This window comes from Diorhabda carinulata, chromosome 3, assembly GCF_026250575.1.
Source record: "Diorhabda carinulata isolate Delta chromosome 3, icDioCari1.1, whole genome shotgun sequence".
NCBI classification, from domain to species: domain Eukaryota; kingdom Metazoa; phylum Arthropoda; class Insecta; order Coleoptera; family Chrysomelidae; genus Diorhabda; species Diorhabda carinulata.
Genome location: NC_079462.1, coordinates 396,793 through 412,152, shown reverse-complemented (window position 1 = coordinate 412,152; position 15,360 = coordinate 396,793). Strand labels below are relative to the sequence as shown.

The following is a 15,360-nucleotide window of genomic DNA, read 5'->3' as shown; positions in this document are numbered from 1 at the left end:
TATGAAACGTGATGGCGCCACGATAGCATATATTTTGAACAATTTTTTAAGAGTACTTTAACTGATTATTAAACATTTCACATTACCCTTGTATGTTTGCATTATATACAGATTGTCTCATATACATATAATTCGTACTTTCAACTTTTTTTGTATTACATATTTGAAATAAATAATTCGAAAGTATAGTGAAAATTTTAGTTCTAATCAAATACAGGGTTGATCAATATTCATGATCAATCAAATTAGTACGTATTAGATGAAAATTTTGTGTTTGAGAGCTTATCACAGTTTCCAATATATACAGGTTGTCTCATATATAATTCGTATTTTAGATTAAAACGTAGCAATTAGTATACAGGGGGAACTATTATATGAATAAAAATGTTAATTTGTATACAGTGTTCATCATTATTCAGAATTTATTCATTAGAAGTACAATTAACAGATGGCGGCCATATTTAAATTGAATAATTTGAAAGTTTAGGGAAAATTTCGGTTCTAGTTGTATTCAGAATTAATTATGTATGTACTTATTGTAGATTCGAAGTACAAGTTGGGGTTAAAATAAAAAAAATCGGTTTTATTCTTATTATTTATTAATAAAACATAGGAAAAATCATAAAAATATCTTATCGCTTCCATTTAGTATGAAGAAATTCCCATTTTTTTCACTTTAAATGGACGTAGTGCCATTTGTCGACTGAAACAAACAAAAAAATCATTGATCTCGACATATCTCTCGTCTTTGTTCAATTCCAACAAACCTAAATGTTAAAGCTTGCATTGGCATGACGGCGATACAAAGAAAATTTTATCAACTACAAAAAAATGAAAATAGGTATCAAGAATAAGCAAGAAAAAAAAATGAAAAAATTAAACTTAAACATTAACGTGACTTTTTGGACACACTGTATAGGATATAACCTAATTTTTTAACGAATTATAAGAAAAAATCGATTAAATATGATCAAAAAATGGGGAAACAATTATTACTAACCTATTGGATCGACGGATTGTGCTGGTCCGTATTCGGGAGTTTTCTCGATCACTTCTTTAGCTTCATTATAACTAATATTGAAAGAATTTCCATCTAAAGTTGTATTTACGCTAATAACAAATAAAATAAATAGTAAAAAAAATCGCATAAAACAAAAAAAATCAATTATTTACCATGATATTCCTTTGGCGTCAACTTCTTTTGATACCAAGCTTTTCCAGAATTTGTGCACCTGTAAAAAAATGAAAAATTACCGATTTAATATTAATTGGATCAAATTTTACCTCATCGATGATTTTATGGGCGAAAGCTGCAGGTTTAGCTTCTCCATTAAAAGCGAATTGATTTTCCGGTTTTCCATCTGGGATCTTGTAAATTTTGAACCATTCGACCGAAGCTTTCAATAAACCTGGAAAATGTTTTTCTACGTCGGGAATGTCGTTGATATATTCGGATAACGGATCGTTGACGTCGATAGCGATGAGTTTCCAATCAGTTTCGCCTATTTTATGAAAAAAATTTATTAAAACGACGATTTAAAAGGGAAAATAATCAATTACCTTCGTCGATTAAAGCGATAGTTCCTAATATTTTAACGTTTAGAACTTCTCCGCGTTTCGCTACCCTATAACCGATTTCAATGACATCAATGGGATCATTATCACCTTTACATCCAGTGCCGTCGTCGAGGTGTTCGGGGTTTTCCCACGTTTGCGGAAGGGCGCCATAGTTCCAAATGTAGCCGTGATGGGGGAAACAATTCGAAACGAAACGTGGTTTGCCTTTTTTAATGTCTTGTTTGATTGGATTCAAAATTTCTTTCATTGTAATCTTTAAAACGAACATTTCTGATTGTAATGTACTAATTCAGTTACAGTTTACATTTACTTACTTCCATTTTAGCATTAGTCCATCTTGGTATTTCTACCAGCATATTGAAAACCTTTTTATTAGCATCAACCACAAGTGGAATGTCATGAAGAGGGGAGATCGGTCCATTTTGATCCTCTATATATCGTATAACGAATAATAAGTAATATTTTTTAACCGAAATATATATATTAAGTTATGAAAATTAATCTTATCATAATGATGCAATAGTTCAAATGTATAAACCATAATTAAGACCATCGAAAAAAAAATATGGATCCTATCAATTATTAAAATAATCAATTCACAATAGGTATCATATTTATTAATACCGAAAATCACACATAATATTGGAATCAATTGATAATATAATAAGAATTACCGGCACTTTCACCAAAAATAACACGTTTTTGAAAATCGTTTTGTGTTGAAATATACTAAATTTCACTTACTTACCCAAGTAAACTCTGTAATCAGCTGAAAATGGAGATCCTCGTTCTACAATAGAATAACTCATTCTTCTTGATATAAATTTGCAACTAAGCAAGTTAGGAATATGACAGCTCTTTTTACTTAAGCCTAACCCCAAAAATATTATTTTTTCAAACATTACGTCAACTTACATAGCGGAAATACCACAATTTATAAAATTCGTAAAAATATTTCGAGTGATAATTCGATTACGATTAGGCATTTTTTAGATATGATGAAAGTATTTATTAATTTATTGAATAAATATTTTCAAGCTTATCTATGATACACATACACTGACTGACATTACATTGGAATCAGATTGTTTTATTCATATCATATCATATTTTAAATAGCCTCTTATTTCGCGGAATAGGTAGGAAATTATATGCCTTAGAATGTGAAAGTTAACTGGTAAGTAACATATATAGATATATCTTTGCATCAAATATTATTTTTGGCATCAAAATAAAACTCTATAACATATATACAGTATATATTATACTTCACATTTTGATTCTAACGTGACGTCAAATTGTGCGATATTGGTTTTTGGTGATTTATTCTATCTTATATCTAATTCTATTTCCTTATTCGTGTCGATAATTATTTCTTGAATATCAAAATGATTTTTTTTTTAATTTAATATAATTTAATGTATATAGTTGTCGAGAAAATGCCTTAAATAAATCGATATATATATTAATCGATTTATATAAACCATATCGACTCTTTTACAAAATGTAACAATTTATCCTGACATTTTATGGTATGTTATTGTGTTTGTTTTCTTTTAAGTTTCTTTTTCGTTATTTTTAAAAAAATATCTACAGTTTAACTAAATTTATAATCGGTGGTGAAATTAATTTCCTACAATAAGGAATCGAAGAGTTGATATCATTTAACATCTTAAGAACCAGGTAAATTACTATTTAATTTATTCCATATTTATTTAAATAATACGCAGATATATAGGAAAACTTATATTAAAACACGTTAAAAAGTATTTAAACGTAGAGAATACATATTGAATCATCGTTGTATTTTATTGAAAATAATTGAAATTATTATATTTTATATTTTAAAAACTATAATGAATGAATTAATGACATTGATAATACTTTCTGTATTTTCCAACTCTCTGTATTGATAAATTCGAGATAAAATAATTAAACAATTATATTGTTCAACAACCGATAAGATAAAGTATTCTAATCATTCTTTGTATTTATTTTTGTCCAATTATTATCTTTTAAATTGATGATTCACTTTTATATTTTGTTATATCAGATCACATAAATCGCTTGGAAATAAAAAGTTTGTTTTTCTTAATATTTAATTTAGTTCAGAAATGGATTTATTGGGATATCAAAAATCTTTTGAGGATTGTGTGAATCAATTGAGCGAATTATTTGGAAATACCTTAGATCTGGATGTTATAAGAAAGGTAGCAGTAGCTTGTAATTACAACGGTTAGTTCTAAATCAAAATATTTTTATATCAGTATAAAATAACATTTTGCTTTAGTTATGGAATCGTCAAACAAGTTAATAGAAATGACTACTAATCAAGGAGGTTTGTTAGACGGATCGAAATGCAAGAGTTATTCCTCCGTAGCTCTAGCAAGTGGAAGTACTTTTACACCTTTGGTTAATTCATCGAGTTGTACTACATTTCCTTCGGATAAATCTAAAAAATTATTAGATTTCGAACGTTGTGTTGGAACTATCAACAAAGGTTACAAAGTTATGATTATCCTTAGAGGTTTACCCGGTTCTGGAAAAACTACTTTAGCTAAAAAAATATTAGAAAACACTGTGGGCTACGACTCCAATTATCATTTACACATTTTAAGCGCCGATGATTATTTTTGTCAAAATCCTCGCGGTATTTACGAATATAATGTAAGAAAAATCGAAGATGCTCACAATTGGAATCAAAATAGAGCGTTTCAAGCTACTAGAAGAGGCTTTAGTCCTGTCATAATCGACAATACAAACACGCAGATGTGGGAATTGAAAGCGTACGCATCAATGGCAATAGATTTCGGTTACATACTGGAAATATTAGAACCAGATACTCATTGGTGTTTCAATGATAAAGAACTAGCTAAAAGAAACACACACGGTGTACCTAGAAGTAAAATAAAAGATTATTTAGATCGTTACGAGAAAAACATTACCGCTAAAAAACTTCTAACGGCTTATAATCTATATTATAGTTTACAAAAACCGCCGCAGATGAGATTGTACCCACCTCTTAACGTCACAGTTACAAATAAAGTAGAAAAATCACCGGAACCAATAGACACGATAAATCTAATGAATTTCGACGATATCGAAGAAGATAAACACGAAGAAATCCATAATAAATGCAACGGAATTAATAAAAACGATATTTTTTTGATAAGCGACGACGATGATGATAAAGAAGAAGAAAAAGTAATTGAAAATAAAGATGATTTGTACTCCCGATGGGGGGTTAACGAGACGTCGTTAAAATCTTGGGATATAGTGACTCCTTTACAAGATGTTTTCATTTCTAACGCCGCTTTATTGCAGATACCAAAATCGAAGGAAAATTCTCCGAAGGAAATTAGCGAAATTGGAATTGGTACTGAAGATGAATATTTCCGTTTAATCAGAAACGATAACGTTCTACCGGGTGTTTACGGTAACGTGAGAATTATCGAAACTATCAATCGAGATATAAATTATTTCAATAACGATGATAATAAGCCACCGATGGTTTCTTTGAAAATAACTTTGGATAAAAGTTGTATGACCGATGATATTTACGAGGATTGCGCTTTACATTTGGCGGAATTGGAGAATTTGTTTCCTTCCGTACCGAAAAATCATTTGAGGTATTGGTATAATAAATGTAAGGGCGATTTGGAATGGACCATTGAGTTTTTGTTGGAAGCCAAAGATGAGGTTAGTTCTCTCATTCGGGAAGAAGACGAAATTGCAGACGATGATAACGATAAAGATGTCGAAATGGCGGAAAGTTCCTCGGCGAAATCCGAAAGTGTCGTTAGGAAAAGGTCGAGAAAAATCTGCAACTCCGAGTAAGTTTTTATTTATTTTACTTTTGCGCAATTGAAGAGGAATTGCTGTCAGTCATTTTTGCGCAAATATTAAATTTTGAAATTGCGCAAAGTTGTTTTGGTTCCTGTTTTGCGCAAAGTTTCGTATATTTTGCGCATTTTTTCAAACTCATTTCATTTTTTCATTCTCGTTTGTGCGATTTAATTAGCGCAAATTGGTTTATAATTGCGCATAATTGTTTTCGTATATTTTGCGTAAGAGCTTCGTATTTTTTACGAAAAGTTTCGTATATTTTGCGCACTAGTTAAGATAAAATTTTCATATTTGAAATATCAGATTATTTTTTGAATTGGCGCGATTTGATTGGCGTAAATCGGTTTACAATAGCGCATAATTGAGTTGGTTTCAATAAAATATTATGCGCAAAACTTTATATATTCTATATTCAGCGCGGCCGTTAATTAATCTAATCAAATATATAATATATTGGATTTGTAACAAAATATTTGCGTAAATCAAACTGCGCAAAACCAGCTAGTAATTACCTTTAATTGAATGGTTTCTACGAATTAGACCCTGGGCATTGTGAAAGTCAATTATATTGTATCAAATTTCATATATTCAGCGCAAAATTTCATACATTTAGCGCATTGGTTAATTAATATTGATATATTAGATATTAGATAATTTTTTTTAAACTCACTTCATTTTTTCGTTTATTTGCGCAATTTACACATCTCACAAACCAGCTTATAATTGCGCAAAATTATGTTGGATTCAATGGTTCTCGGAAATTAAACCTCCCGCATTAAGCAAGTTAAATATTCTGTACAAAATTTCATATTTTTCGGATCCATTATTTTCATCTTCTCTACTTTTGCGCAAATTAGCTTGTAATTGCGCAAAACTGCGAATTATTTTCACAGTTATCCTTCTTCGAAATATTTTAAACAAAACTGAATCTTATATGCTACCAGTTATAGCGCATGTTTCAAAAATTTTGCGCAAATTAGTATATATTGCATTCAAGATTCTCTGCGCAAATTACGATTATTTAGAAGTAATAAGGTTCAACAGAAATTTCTTAACGCGTTTTGTATATATTTTGCGCTGAAATTCGAATCTATATTTAGCTGAATTAAATTTTAAGATTTAAATATTAAATACCCGCGCAATTTTTAATAGGTGTGCGCAAGAGATAAGGATTATTGCGAAAAGTAAGATTAAACTCAATCAAATACTGATTTGCGCAAAAATTTCAAAACCTCGACAAATTTTTACGCGAGCTATTCGACTGATATAGAGTTAATATGTTAGTTCCATCATTTTGCGCAAATAAGTTTGCGCAATTTTTTCGATTATAATAATGTTTGAAATCCTTAAATAAGTTTGTGTTGTCATTTAGTACATCTCAAGAATCCCCGCCCAATTTCTAATAGGTGTGCGCAGGAGATAAGGATTATTGCGCAATGTAAGATTAAACTCAGTCAAATACTGATTTGTGCGAAAATTTCAAAACCTCGAAAAATTTTTACGCGAGCTATTCGACTGGTATAGAGTTAATTTGTTAGTTCCATAATTTTGCGCAATTTTTTCGATTATAATAATGTTTGAAATCCTTAAGTAAGTTTATGTTGTCCATTAGTACATCTCAAGAATCCCCGCGCAATTTCTCATAGGTGTGCGCAGGAGATAAGGATTATTGCGCAATGTAAGATTAAACTCAATAAAATACTGATTTGCGCAAAAATTTCAAAGCCTCTACCAATTTTTACGCGAGCTATTCGACTAATATAGAGTCAATTTGTCAGTTCCATAATTTTGCGCAAATAAAATAAGCTTGCGCAATTTTTTCGATTATAATAATGTTTGAAATCCTTAAATAAGTTTGTGTTGTCCTTTAGTACATCTCAAGAATCCCCGCGCAATTTCTAATAGGTATGCGCAGGAGATATAGATTATTGCGCAATGTAAGATTAAACTCTATAAAATACTGATTTGCGCAAAATTTTCAAAGACGACAAATTTTTACGCGAGCTATTCGACTAATATAGAGTTAATTTGTTAGTTCCATAAGTTTGCGCAATTTTTTCGATTATAATAATGTTTGAAATCCTTAAATAAGTTTGTGTTGTCCTTTAGTACATCTCAAGAATCCCCGCGCAATTTTTAATAGGTGTGCGCAGGAGATAAGGATTATTGGGTAATGTAAGATTAAACTCAATAAAATACTGATTTGCGCAAAAATTTCAAAGCCTCGACAAATTTTTACGCGAGCTATTCGACTGATATAGAGTTAATTTGTTAGTTCCATAAGTTTGCGCAATTTTTTCGATTATAATAATGTTTGAAATCCTTAAATAAGTTTGTGTTGTCCTTTAGTACATCTCAAGAATCCCCGCGCAATTTTTAATAGGTGTGCGCAGGAGATAAGGATTATTGGGTAATGTAAGATTAAACTCAATAAAATACTGATTTGCGCAAAAATTTCAAAGCCTCTACAAATTTTTACGCGAGCTACTGGACTGATATAGAGTTAATTTGTTAGTTCCATAATTTTGCGCAAATAAAATAAGTTTGCGCAATTTTTTCGATTATAATAATGTTTGAAATCCTTAAATAAGTTTGTGTTGTCCATTAGTACATCTCAAGAAGAAAAAATCGAAATAAAGAAGATGCTGGAAAGTAAATTCGACATTGGGGGAGAACATTATTCGCAACATTTGCGCAGAATCAAACAATACACGCTAAAAAATAATAAATCTAACGAGACTCGTCAACCGTCCACTAGCGGGGTAAATAACTTGGAAAATGTTAGCCCCGAAAGTGATATTTGTGTGATTAAAGTCGATGACGTAATAACCATCGATTCGGATTCGGAATTCGACGACATAGACACCCCGTCAGAAACATCTACGCCAGAAGAAACCATAGAATTGAATCTTGGAGAAACTTTCGTTTCCCAATTAGAATCAAGATTCGCGGATCCGAATATAAAATATCCCAAAGGATTATTGCCGGTAGTTCAAATGCCCGTCACATTGGCCAAACAACTTTATACTTTTTACATAGAAAGCGTCTATCAACAAATGGAAAACCAACAAAATATATTGGAAACTTTGGTAAAAGAAGACGAAGAATTCGCAAGGAAATTACAAGCTAAAGAACAAGAAGAATTAGACGCTTATAAACCGCCGCCGGTGCCTAACCTCAAAGAAATAATGGACGATCAAAAGAGAGCTCAAAAAATTTATCAAACCGAAATAGAAAAATGGAAGAATTTCGATCCGGATACATTAGCCGATAAATTAACGAAACAAAAATTAATAAAATCATTTCCTACCGTACCGACGGACGTTCTACTCGAAGTATTGCACGCTCACGATAACAAATACGTAGATACCGTCGAAACGCTTATAGCGTCGACGGGACCGGCGAATGTCAAAGGCTCTACCGATATCGTTAAAGAACCGCCCATCGAAGACGACGTCCTGAACGAAATGAAAGAAGAGCAAAAGAAACATTCTAACGAAACGTTAAACGACGAACAACTACAAGCCGAAGCTTATCGAGAAGAAGCTAATAAATATTTGAAAAAACGAACGGATTTATATCAAAAAGCTCAAAAATATTATCAAAAAGGCATGACGGAAGTCGCCCAATTCTATTCGGGTCTAGCTAGTCTCCAAACTATTTATTACGATCGGGCCAATAGTATGGCGGCGGCGGCGTTCCTCGACGAACATTCGAAACGTTTACAGGATTTCAATACGTTGGATTTGCATTTTTTGTACGTGAAAGAGGCCATTCCGGCGCTGGATATGTTTTTGGATAGAAATATAAATTTGTTGAGGACGAGCACCTCCAATAAAAAAACCGAATATCTGCAAATTATTACCGGTAGAGGGAAGAGGAGCGATAACGGAATGCCGAAAATTAAACCGGCCGTTATAACGAGATTGACTAAGAGAAAAGTCAAGTAAGTTTCCTTTTTTATTATTTTTTTTTTTTTTGGTTTCATCGTTTCACCAAATACCTCCCTCGATTCTGATCGAAATTGTTTGTTGTTTGAAATTTTGACACAATGGTTGTTCGAAGCATGCTGATTAAAAGCTCGAAACTCCGAAACCTCCCCAACCTTCTCAAAACTACGTCTGAAGTGTCTAAAGCCCATTTTTTTCTGAAATTTGGCAAAAAGATAGTTCAAATAGTACCCCAGAGGGTACTCTGGAAGGAAGGGAGTTTCGGTAAAAGACTCGAAGCAACAAAAACCTCCCCAGCCTTCTCAAAACTACATCTGAAGTGTCTGAGGGGACTCTGAGAGGAAGTTAATTGGTTTTGGCCAATTGTTCTGAAATTTGGCACAATTATAGTGCAATTGGTACCCCAGAGGGTACTCTGGAAGGAAGGGAGTTTCGGTAACGGACTCGAAGTAGCAAAAACCTCCCCAGCCCTCTCAAAACTGCATCTGAAGTGTCTGAAGGGATTCTGAGAGGAAGGTACTAGGCCGCTGATGATCACCCTGTATACTCTCATTTATTAAATGTCTTTTAGGTTTTGCATAAATAAAAAAAATAGTTACGCCAATGATATAAATTAAAAGATTACGAAATATTTTATTTATATTTTTTTATACCGACTTATATAGCTCACCTCGTATACTTTCTTCTATTAATTATCGGTTGGATTTTCGTATGATTAATAAATAATTACTACGACACTGATTTATTCATAACAAAATTCATTTGAATAGCGATTCAACGTATCGAAATTTGAAAATTTCTGCATATTTTTGGCTTAATAAAAATTAAATGGTTCGCTCAGTATATTGAAATATTTGTAAACATGAAAATGGTTACGTCACTGTATTATTTCGATTAATATTTAATGAAATAAGAATTTTTTTGAAAGAAAATTCAAAAAGTACGAAAATTTTTGTTCAATACCTTTTTGATACGAAATTAAATGGTTCACACTGTATATTTATATGAGTTAGTGTTGCATAAACTGACTACATCACTGTATTATTTCGATTAATATTCATTGAAATATGAAATTTTTTGAAAGATAATTCAAAAAGTACGAATATTTTTGTTTAATATATTTTTGATATCAATTTAAATGGTTCACACTATATATTTCCATCGATTGGTGTTGCATAAATATAAAAATGACTACGCCGCTGCTTTATTTCGATTAATATTTAATGAAATATGAATTTTTTTGAAAGAAAATTCAAAAAGTTCGAAATTTTTTGTTTAATACGTTTTTGATACCAATTTAAATGGTTCACACTATATATTTCCATCGATTGGTGTTGCATAAATATAAAAATGACTACGCCGCTGCTTTATTTCGATTAATATTTAATGAAATATGAATTTTTTTGAAAGAAAATTCAAAAAGTTCGAAATTTTTTGTTTAATACGTTTTTGATACCAATTTAAATGGTTCACACTATATATTTCCATCGATTGGTGTTGCATAAATATAAAAATGACTACGCCGCTGCTTTATTTCGATTAATATTTAATGAAATATGAATTTTTTTGAAAGAAAATTCAAAAAGTTCGAAATTTTTTGTTTAATACGTTTTTGATACCAATTTAAATGGTTCACACTATATATTTCCATCGATTGGTGTTGCATAAATATAAAAATGACTACGCCGCTGCTTTATTTCGATTAATATTTAATGAAATATGAATTTTTTTGAAAGAAAATTCAAAAAGTTCGAAATTTTTTGTTTAATACGTTTTTGATACCAATTTAAATGGTTCACACTATATATTTCCATCGATTGGTGTTGCATAAATATAAAAATGACTACGCCGCTGCTTTATTTCGATTAATATTTAATGAAATATGAATTTTTTTGAAAGAAAATTCAAAAAGTTCGAAATTTTTTGTTTAATACGTTTTTGATACCAATTTAAATGGTTCACACTATATATTTCCATCGATTGGTGTTGCATAAATATAAAAATGACTACGCCGCTGCTTTATTTCGATTAATATTTAATGAAATATGAATTTTTTTGAAAGAAAATTCAAAAAGTTCGAAATTTTTTGTTTAATACGTTTTTGATACCAATTTAAATGGTTCACACTGTATATTTATATGTATTAGTATTGCATCAACTGACTACATCACTGTATTATTTCGATTAATATTCGGTGAAATATGAAATTTTTTGAAAGACAATTCAAAAAGTACGAAAATTTTTGTTTAATACGTTTTTGATATCAATTTAAATGGCTCACACTATATATTTATATGGGTTAGTGTTGCATCAACAAGAAAATTACTACGCCACTGTTTTATTTCGATTAATATTCGTTGAAATACGAATTGTTTACAAAAAAAAATTACAAATCACGAAAATTCTTGTTTAATACAAAGTTAAATGTTTCACACTATATATTTATATCAATTGGTGTTTCATTAACATAAAAATGACTACGCCGCTGCTTTATTTCGATTAATATCGATGAAAATATCAATTTTTTCATAAAAAAAATCTTGTTTAATATCTCGTTATCAATTTAAATGGTTCACATTGTATATTAGAAAATACTTACGTTTGTTACTATATATTTCTTTTTTTTTTTTCTCTTCCAGATTTGTACAATTAAATCCAGGTTTGTTGAAAGTAAAAATAGAAAAGTCGTCATTAGTCACTAGTGAATTAGCCTGATGGTATATCGTACAATTGACAAATGACAAGTACAAAAATTTCTATAGTTAATTAAGAATTTTTTATTAAATCTTCATTATTTTCAATTTTTTATACAAAAACCAAATTTTGTTTCAATCCATACCAGGACCGTACTTTTCCCTTTGGCCGATTTAGTGCCTTCCAACCTTTATGGTTTCATAAAGTTACGAGGGGTAAATGGGAAATAAACGACGTTTAATTATAAGTAGGATTTGTAAGCGAATTAAATAATTTTAATAATTAAAATAAGGGGAAACGGAATTAGCGAAAAGAAAATCCTTCGATGGAAAATTGTGTAAATCCACCCCTGGAATATCGAAAGTTTTTTTTTACTTATTTGATCGAGGGATATTTTTATTTTTGGAATGTTCAATTGTTTTTTAATTATGTATAAAATGTAATTAAAAATTGTGTAAAAAAAATAGTTTTATGACACCCACATTGTTTTTATGTTTATAATTATTATTAAGACTATTTTTACGTAAATAAATATTTGTTATTACTATTCAATTTGTTTATGTACAAAAATAAATTCATAATGTTCGAAAAAAAATTGATTACCCTTATGAAAATATTTTCTTTTTGGTTTACCTGTTTGCAAATATTTTCCTTTCATCTTTTTTTTGGTTTTTCACGTGCTACTAGTCGTATAGGTCACTAGGATTCATTTATAGTCAATTTGGACGACCATTTTAATCAACACTATTTTTTTTTCACTTAAGAACACAAATATTTGGAAATTGGTATTTTTTTTTCGCGTCCATCAACGTTGACAAACCTTTTTAAGTATAACATATTGCTGCGTTGCCAAACGTCATTTTCCACGAAACCGAGGAAATGTAAGGAATTTCAAAAAGCATACGAAGATTGCGACGTTGTCGAACGTAGTTTTCCCCAAAACTTGGAAATTGTCGAAATAAATCATCACAACACCAACATACGGAGTTTGCTGTGTTGCCAAACTTTGTTTTCCCCAAATTAAAGAAATTCTTAACTTGAAGTTGAGGTGTTGTTAATCACTGTTTATTCCATAATTAAAACAGATATTGCGACGTTGCTTTCCCCAAAACTGAGGAAATGTACAAATAACGTAACTATACGGACTTTGCGGTGTTGTCTAACGTTATTTTCCACGAAACCGAGGAAATGTAAGGAATTTAAAAAAGAATACGAAAATTGCGACGTTGCCGAACGTAGTTTTCCACCAAATTGAATAACTGTAGGAACTTTTCGAATGTTGGTTTCCCCGAAACTCGGAAAATGTTGGAAATTATCGAAATAAATTGTCATAACATTCACAGTGTTGTCAGACGTTGTTTTGCGCAAAAAAAAACTAGTAGAAGTATACACAGGTTGCGATGTTGCCGAACGTTTTTCTCCAAAAATTAGGAAATTGGAAAATTAACGCAAAACTACTAAAATGCGTTATTGCCGTACGTAGCTCTTCCCTAGATTTAGGGAAATTGAAGAATTGCGCGTATTTGCGCTGTTGCCGAACGTAATTTTATCTGTAACAATGGAGAAATGTTTATATGGGAAGATATCGAAATTGCGATGTTGCCAAACGTTTTTTTTCTTTAAAAAACAAGGAAAATGGAAGAATAACGATACGAATTCAATTTCCCAACGAAAAATTACTAAAATGCGTTGTTGCCGTACGTAGTTCTTCACTAGATTTAGAGAAATTGGAGAATTGCGCGTAGTTGCGCTGTTGCCGAACGTAATTTTATCTTTAACAATGGAGAAATGTTCATATGGGAAGATATAGAAATTGCGATGTTGCCAAACGTTTTTTTTTTCTTTAAAAAACAAGGAAAATGGAAGAATAACGATACGAATTCAATTTCGCAACGCAAAACTACTAAAATGCGTTATTGCCGTACGTAGCTCTTCCCTAGATTTAGGGAAATTGAAGAATTGCGCGTATTTGCGCTGTTGCCGAACGTAATTTTATCTGTAACAATGGAGAAATGTTTATATGGGAAGATATCGAACTTGCGATGTTGCCAAACGTTTTTTTTTCTTTAAAAAACAAGGAAAATGGAAGAATAACGATACGAATTCAATTTCCCAACGAAAAATTACTAAAATGCGTTGTTGCCGTACGTAGTTCTTCACTAGATTTAGAGAAATTGGAGAATTGCGCGTAGTTGCGCTGTTGCCGAACGTAATTTTATCTTTAACAATGGAGAAATGTTCATATGGGAAGATATAGAAATTGCGATGTTGCCAAACGTTTTTTTTTTGTTTTAAAAACTAGGAAAATGGAAGAATTACTATACGAATTCAATTTCCCAACGAAAAATTACTAAAATGCGTTGTTGCCAAACGTAGTTCTTCACTAGATTTGGGGAAATTGAAGAATTACGCGTATTTGCGCTGTTGCCGAACGTAATTTTATCTGTAACAATGGAGAAATGTTTATATGGGAAGATATCGAACTTGCGATGTTGCCAAACGTTTTTTTTCTTTAAAAAACAAGGAAAATGGAAGAATAACGATACGAATTCAATTTCCCAACGAAAAATTACTAAAATGCGTTGTTGCCGTACGTAGTTCTTCACTAGATTTAGAGAAATTGGAGAATTGCGCGTAGTTGCGCTGTTGCCGAACGTAATTTTATCTTTAACAATGGAGAAATGTTCATATGGGAAGATATAGAAATTGCGATGTTGCCAAACGTTTTTTTTTTGTTTTAAAAACTAGGAAAATGGAAGAATTACTATACGAATTCAATTTCCCAACGAAAAATTACTAAAATGCGTTGTTGCCAAACGTAGTTCTTCACTAGATTTGGGGAAATTGAAGAATTACGCGTATTTGCGCTGTTGCCGAACGTAATTTTATCTGTAACAATGGAGAAATGTTCATATGGGAAAATATAGAAATTGCGATGTTGCCAAACGTTTTTTTTTTCTTTAAAAAACAAGGAAAATGGAAGAATTACGATACGGAATCAATTTCCCAACGAAAAATTACTAAAATGCGTTGTTGCCATACGTAGTTCTTCACTAGATTTAGGGAAATGGAACTATTTTCATGGAAAATTGTCCAACAGATTTTTCTCTCATTAATTAATTGTCTTATAAAAACGTAATGGATTTGCGCTGTCGCCAAGAACAATTTTATTCCTAACAAATGGGAATTGCGATGTTGCCAAACGTTTTTTTCTTTCTTTAAAAACTAGAGAAATGGAAAAATTACGATAGGAAAACAATTTCCAAACGCGCTATTGCCATACGAAATTTTT

At 30.9% G+C, this 15,360-nt stretch overlaps 2 protein-coding genes across 3 annotated transcripts; one reads left to right on the top strand and one right to left on the bottom strand.

The window, feature by feature from the left end:
* Positions 1–581: 581 nt before the first annotated feature.
* Positions 582–2,556, bottom strand: LOC130891895 (inorganic pyrophosphatase). 2 transcript variants are annotated; one of them, XM_057796968.1, is made up of 8 exons: positions 2,327–2,556; positions 1,893–2,008; positions 1,561–1,831; positions 1,285–1,502; positions 1,174–1,232; positions 1,001–1,110; positions 768–821; positions 582–703 (listed from the first exon to the last, which is right to left on the bottom strand). In XM_057796968.1, exons 1-7 carry the CDS (start codon positions 2,478–2,480, stop codon positions 775–777), a joined length of 975 nt encoding a protein of 324 aa, XP_057652951.1. In that variant the 5' UTR covers positions 2,481–2,556; the 3' UTR covers positions 582–703; positions 768–774. The 2 variants fall into 2 exon arrangements, with proteins under 2 accessions (XP_057652951.1, XP_057652952.1); XM_057796969.1 differs by lacking the exon at positions 768–821 and having other exon boundaries at positions 2,327–2,533.
* A 493-nt stretch (positions 2,557–3,049) lies between these two features.
* Positions 3,050–12,615, top strand: LOC130891893 (uncharacterized). The gene is made up of 5 exons (XM_057796966.1): positions 3,050–3,261; positions 3,686–3,813; positions 3,869–5,411; positions 8,033–9,370; positions 12,014–12,615. The coding sequence occupies exons 2-5, from the start codon at positions 3,693–3,695 to the stop codon at positions 12,087–12,089; spliced, it is 3,078 nt and encodes a 1,025-aa protein (XP_057652949.1). The 5' UTR covers positions 3,050–3,261; positions 3,686–3,692; the 3' UTR covers positions 12,090–12,615.
* Positions 12,616–15,360: the final 2,745 nt, after the last annotated feature.